Source organism: Diaphorina citri, unplaced genomic scaffold, assembly GCF_000475195.1.
Source record: "Diaphorina citri unplaced genomic scaffold, Diaci psyllid genome assembly version 1.1 scaffold4242, whole genome shotgun sequence".
In the NCBI taxonomy this organism is placed as follows: domain Eukaryota; kingdom Metazoa; phylum Arthropoda; class Insecta; order Hemiptera; family Psyllidae; genus Diaphorina; species Diaphorina citri.
This window is the reverse complement of record NW_007381641.1, coordinates 16483-23022: the sequence shown is the minus strand read 5'-3', so window position 1 is coordinate 23022 and position 6540 is coordinate 16483. Positions and strand designations below refer to the sequence as shown.

Sequence of the window (6540 nt, the reverse complement as noted above, 5' to 3'; positions counted from 1 at the left end):
TCAAAATTTAACTAAAAAAAACAAAAAACATACTACTAACACCAGGGAAGGTATTTGAATATGGGATCAGTCTTTCCTTTTTTTTTAGAAAGATTACTAAACTCTCCTAAACCATCCATTACCCAATTTACCAGTACTTACTCACAAAAAAAAAAAAAAAAAAAAAAAAAAAAAAAAAAAAAAAAGTGTTCGTGTGGAGTTCTGTGTGTATCTACTAAGTGTTTAGGCTGTGTTTATGAACAGGGCTGAGATGAGCTCGGTCGAGGTGAGATAGGATATTGTTTCTACAGTTTTGCATTGGAGTGGTAACTTAACCAAGGATAACGTGGGATTGTTGGGCTTTTTTTCTGACCCTCTGTCCCGGCGGCAATTTTTAAAATTTATTTTATATTTATTTTTGTTTGCTTTGTAATTCGCTTGTTTGTAATATCTAATTTAAATGAAAAGTATAATATAAACGTGCAAACTAGAGATAAAAAGTAAAAAATGAATTCAGATTGTACGCGTTGCGGAAAAAAAAATCAAGATTTCGAATTTCCCGCCAACTTTACAAGTTTACAAGCTCATGAAGGCTCTGTGTTAAGTTACCACATCATTTTCCACTTGCCAAGAACATCTCAGAATGGCCTAACTCAGCCCTGTTCATAACCACGGCCTTACTGCAAACTACGGTAGCTTCTGCAAGAAACTGCAAACTACGGTAGCTAAGATGTAAACGCATCTTTTTGAAATGTCAACAAAGACATTTCTGTTATCAATTTTTTTTTTATCAGTAAACAAAAAGCAAAACCAAGAAATGAAAAAATCAACTAGAGTTTTCCTATCCTAGACCTATTCGATTTTACCAATTATTAATTCAGTATTCAAGACATCAAAGTCCAAGTCAAAGAACATTGCTGTATTTTCTGTGAACTATCCAAATAAATTCTTTGCTCAAAACAAATACGTGGTAAGTAACTTGTCAATGTCTTAGGATCCCTATTTCCTAGATATTAACGTGGGAGAAAAATGGTTAAAAATCAAGAGAATCACTTATCACTTGACTGACTTGACAGATTACGGTTAAAGCCTGGTTAGCCTGGTGATAACGAAAGTTGAGTAAAATTGTGCTTGTCACTAAAACAATGGCAATGACCTATGATTTTTTTTGTCTTGGCCAGGGTTTATGGTTGGTTCTCTGTTGTGGACACGTTTCAATGGATAGCTAAGATAAGGTTAGTGAGCAGTATCTATCTATTTTAACACGGAACAGAGCTAGGTAGGTTTTTGATTTTTTTTCTCTTTTCAATATGCTTTCAGGTTCAACCTTACCAACTCTGATTAGTCAATATGGATTCACTGCTTCAGTAATTGACTCGGAACAATGTTCAATATAAAACTCGTTCCATTGATTCTCATCCTCATTTTTAACAAACACCATGTCACATCTATCCGAGAATATTCCAAGCAAGATCTCGTCCACCTGAGGGACCAAGTGAAAGATGTTTTCTATCATGCATATAATGGTTATTTGAATTGTGCTTTTCCCTATGATGAACTGCGGCCTTTGAGTTGTGATGGGATAGATACATGGGGTAGCTATTCTCTTACATTGATAGATGCTCTGGATACATTAGCCATCATGGGGAACTACACAGAGTTTGCTCGAGTGGTTCAACTCATCACAGAGAGAGCTAACTTTGACACCAACATTAATGTGAGTGTGTTTGAGACAAACATTCGTATTGTGGGAGGTTTGCTTAGTGCACATTTGTTTTCAGAGAAGGCTGGATTGACACTGGAACCTGGCTGGCCTTGCAATGGACCTCTGTTGAGGCTAGCGGAGGATGTGGCAAGGCGACTTTTACCTGCCTTTGATACAGAGACAGGCATGCCCTATGGAACTGTGAACTTGAGATATGGTGTCCCTGCAGGAGAGACCGCAGTGACTTGTACAGCAGGGGTGGGGACGTTCATCATAGAGTTTGGTACACTGTCAAGACTTACAGGGGATCCTATCTATGAGGAAGTGGCTCTGAATGCCCTCAGATCCTTGTACAAGAGGAAATCAAACATTGGACTGTTTGGGAACCATATAGACACCAAAACTGGGGTGTGGACTGCTCAGGACTCTGGTATAGGGGCAGGGGTAGACTCGTACTTTGAGTATCTGATCAAGGGAGCCATCCTGTTTCAACGACCAGAACTATTGCATATGTTCAATGAGATTCGACGCCCTATTGAGAAGTATCTGAAGCGAGATGATTGGTACTTGTGGGTGTCTATGCACAAGGGTCAGGTATCACTTCCAGTGTTTCAATCTCTAGAAGCATTCTGGCCTGGTATACTTAGTCTGATAGGTGATGTCAGTGCTGGTATGAAGAGTCTACACAACTATCACCAGGTTTGGAAACAGTATGGATTCCTGCCAGAGTTTTACAACATCGTCAACTCGGAGGCTGGAGTCAATAGAGAATCTTATCCACTGAGACCTGAGCTGATAGAGTCCGTCATGTATCTCTATCGTGCTACGGGAGATCCCTATCTATTAGATGTAGGTGTGGATATGTTACGTAGTATTCAACATAGTGCCAAGACGCCGTGTGGTTATGCAACCATCAAGAATGTCGTGGATCATTCCCAGGAAGATCGCATGGAGTCTTTCTTTCTATCGGAAACCACCAAATATCTTTACCTTCTATTTGACACAGAGAATTTCATTCACAATGATGGAAGCCAGGGGAAGATATTCGAAACAGACGCGGGACAGTTATGTGTTCTCGGTGCAGGAGGTTATGTGTTCAACACAGAAGCACATCCTATCGACCTGTCAGCACTACATTGTTGTTCTAATGAGAAGCTAGGAGATGTGACAGAGAGGAAGGAACATGTTGAGAAGGAAGTTGTGGAAAACGAAATAAATGACGACGAAGAAAACGGAAGCGGTGAACAAGAGATGGAAACTGCAACTCCGACAGAGGATGAAAAACTTAGTGAGAACGGAGGAGATATAACAAGTGAAGCGAATTTGAACGCAACAGTGCTAGAAGTAGACGATGCCAAAGTCACTCCATCTGATAAAGACAAATCCAACGAGGGTATGAACAGGATTAATGAAGATCTAATGGACAGATTTGACCATTTGGAACGCGTTGTCATGGCCGGCAAGGTAGCACAACTGAAGCAAGACAACCAGAAGAAAATTGACGCCCTCATAAAAAAGGTCATTAAAACAAATCTGCTGTCGTTAAAACAAACCATGGCTAGTAGTGAAGACGATCCAATCAAACAACTGGAGAACTTGGAGAATCTTCAATGGAAATTGGACGAACTGAAAACAGCACACGCGAAACTCAGAATGGTGAATGAGTTTCTAGATGCAAGGATGAATGAGATTGTAAAGAGAGGACAGATCCCCATGAATGAGAAGGGGAAGGAGAAATATTGGATGGAGTTGGAGGAGAGACTGAATGAATTGACGAGGGAGGAGAGAGAAACGTTTGCCTTCGATCATTTTGACGATACGCGACTGGGAAATCATTTAGGAGTGGATGATGTGCATGGAGAGATAGGTAATGGACGTAGCACGATCAAGAACGCCAACCAGAATACACATGCTAACAATCGCAAAATCAACAGCAATGCCAACACCAATCAAGACCATTTCCACGAAAGCGCCCGAGGATCGAAGTTCAAGGACACAACCACTCATCCTAAGGAAACCCCATCTCATCCCACTGAAATCTCTCCTCCTAGTCAAGAACTAAGCGATGCGAAGATCATCGTCAACAGTTCCATGTATTTGGTGGAAGAAAACCAAACAGACCTGGGTCCTGAAGACACAGAGGCTCAACCCGTTGATGAATGCGTGGGTCTGATAGGAGAACCTCTCGCCCTATGCCGGCTTAGCCTCACCCCTCCGCCAGTGTTCAACCCACAAAAACTGTTCGAGAGACTTCGCCACGGCTCGCACGAACTCGATGGCATCTCGAATGCGAGCTACGCGATCTTGTCGTGCGCGCCACAACCATTCTTTACGCGGTTCACGTTACGTGGGGAGTTTTTTGAGACGCCACCGTGATGCGAGGCAAAGGAAAAGATACCAAGAGTATACGTTTGAATGAGCTGTTCCATACTAATACTAAATCAAGGTAGAAACACACTACTATCACGTGAAGTCATGGGGAGGCAGAAAGATGTAGAAATAGAATAGAATATACCTTGTTTATACTGCCAGCGATGTAACAACTGCGTAAAGTCTGACGTCACACATATTTGAACTCTTTCATTAGAATGGAAAATAAAAATTGAATTTTCGACCTTTTACAGTTATTTTTTCGGAGTTTTGACCTCAGATTTGGATTTTTCCCAACTTTTTACATAGGAATCAACCATTTATTTATAATTTTTACCCATTTGCAACTGCTCCAATGTCCATTGTTGTAGATTTATCATAAAACCAAGTACCCAAGGAGTGATACATTTTATGTCCTGGTTGATGGGAATCGAACCCGCGACCTCCCGATTAACCATGAGGTGATTGATTGAGCTATCATTGTAATTGTAATTTTCTACTTTATTTTTGATATACATAGTTAGTTTTACAATGCTACCAAAGATAGTAAGATATACCAAACCTAAAAGAAATAAAGAAAGTCCAGTATGGTAAATTTTCATATTTGAATTGTTTTTTTCCTTTTTTATTAATGTTCAGTTATGGTCATTTATGAAACATAAATAATATTAGCCAGTACATTTCTTTACAACAAATATAATTTCTCTTTGTATTTTTTTACACTTTTCAAGGTTCTTTTTTATTTATAAAAAATTAAAATTACAAAAATACTATCAGTGGACCCCCTTCCTTTTCCCCCCACAATGACACTTTACCAGGATTTGTAGGGTAACATAATATAAAAAAAAGTTGACAATTTTTTTCAACCTCACGAAAAAACTCGACCCCAGAAAATTTTAAATCAGTCTTAAAATTGAGAGAGTTCTATCTGGTGTGAGTTTCAAAAGAATTGTATTTTTTGAGCCGATTTTACTTAACTTTTTGTGCAGTAAATTTGCAAAAAGTACTAAGCGACAGGATAATTTTCTTTAGAAGAAAAAAGGTATACTACTGAAAAAGACCACTGTTCTCAATCTGTATTCTTCTTTGTAACAAAGTATTCAATAGATTTCTCTCCTTCTTACTTCTTTTTGTCTCTATTGTGTTTTTCGTAATTATAAGGCCACTTTTAACTGAAAGGCATCTTAAAAATCTAACTAAAAAAGGTTCACTTTAAAAATTCGTACAAAAATATTTTTCTAATAAAAAAAAACTAGCAAATTTTTATTCGTCTCTTTTAGCCAATTTACGTCATCCCTTAATCCGTTCATTTGATCATTTTTGCATTTTGAAAAATACATTTTTCAGACGCACATACCTATTTCATCATTATTTTTTACTTTCCGAATCCAATAGGCAGGAAAGTAATGTTTTATTCCATTTTCCAAGTACATACAAATATGTTTGTTGTTGTTTACAAATGCAATAATGCAAAGGAATTAGCTATTAGGCCATATAAACAAATAAATAGTACAAACAGTATTCCCTTTGTAATGAACGGATTGGCATCAGAAAGTCGCCTATGGATCCACGATGTTTAGTCGTTAGAGCCCATTCCCACTTGTCATTCGGAAAAGAAAATCAAATCGTGCGAACACTCTCATTTAAATTACATTGCCTACAAGGACATTTTGTGTCGTTCGGAAAAGTCGTGTCGTGTGTAGTGGGAACACTCATTCAAATTATATTGCCTACAGGACATTCGGAAAAAAAATCGTCTGAAACTCACAAGTGGGAACGGGCTCTTAACGGGAGTATCTAATGTCCAGTTCACACCAGCAACAATTTCATCAATTGTTTCTCAACAATAAAGAAGTGTTTTTGCAACAATCCAGCAATTACTCTTCAGACTTGTTTCTGAAACATTTTTGTCGTTTAGTTTGTACTCTGTACTATACTAGGTTTTGAAAGTTGCTCAACATTCGAAACGTTTGTTTCGCAACATTTGCACAACTGTTGCGAAACAAATGTTCCGTGTTTACTAGGCTTAAGCAACGATTATTAAATTTCCATTACGGGTTTAATACCTCCCATAGAATAGGGGACAAAGTGTAAAGGGGGTTTCATAAAGTCACATCCTTAACACACGTACACTACACATTGGTTGGTATGCATTAGAACGAAAGACTTGGATTTCCAAAGGCCCAGGTGTACCTAAGTGATTGTTGACCTTTGAGTATGTCCGGAGACTGTTCTGAGAATGCTCCGAGCGTGATTACTCAACAATCACATCAAGGGAACTTATGTAAAGTCCGGGAAGTTATGGGTTTTCCTTTTTTCTTCACCTGATGGTTAGAACAGATCTCGACCTCGGCCATGAATCTAAGGCAAGCCACTCACTATCAGGAAGGGACCTGACAGGTCTACTTGATACCTGATGAGCACACACACCATCAGGTAGACCTGACAGGCGGACCTGATCAGGTGTACCTGTCAGGTCTGCCTGG

The 6540-nt window shown here is 38.9% G+C and overlaps 1 protein-coding gene across 1 annotated transcript; it reads left to right on the top strand.

Moving 5' to 3' along the window:
• Positions 1-766: 766 nt before the first annotated feature.
• LOC103520902 (ER degradation-enhancing alpha-mannosidase-like protein 2) lies at positions 767-4184 on the top strand. The gene is made up of 3 exons (XM_026831839.1): positions 767-895; positions 936-949; positions 1300-4184. Exon 3 carries the CDS (start codon positions 1364-1366, stop codon positions 4058-4060), a length of 2697 nt encoding a protein of 898 aa, XP_026687640.1. The 5' UTR covers positions 767-895; positions 936-949; positions 1300-1363; the 3' UTR covers positions 4061-4184.
• The last annotated feature ends 2356 nt before the right edge of the window (positions 4185-6540 follow it).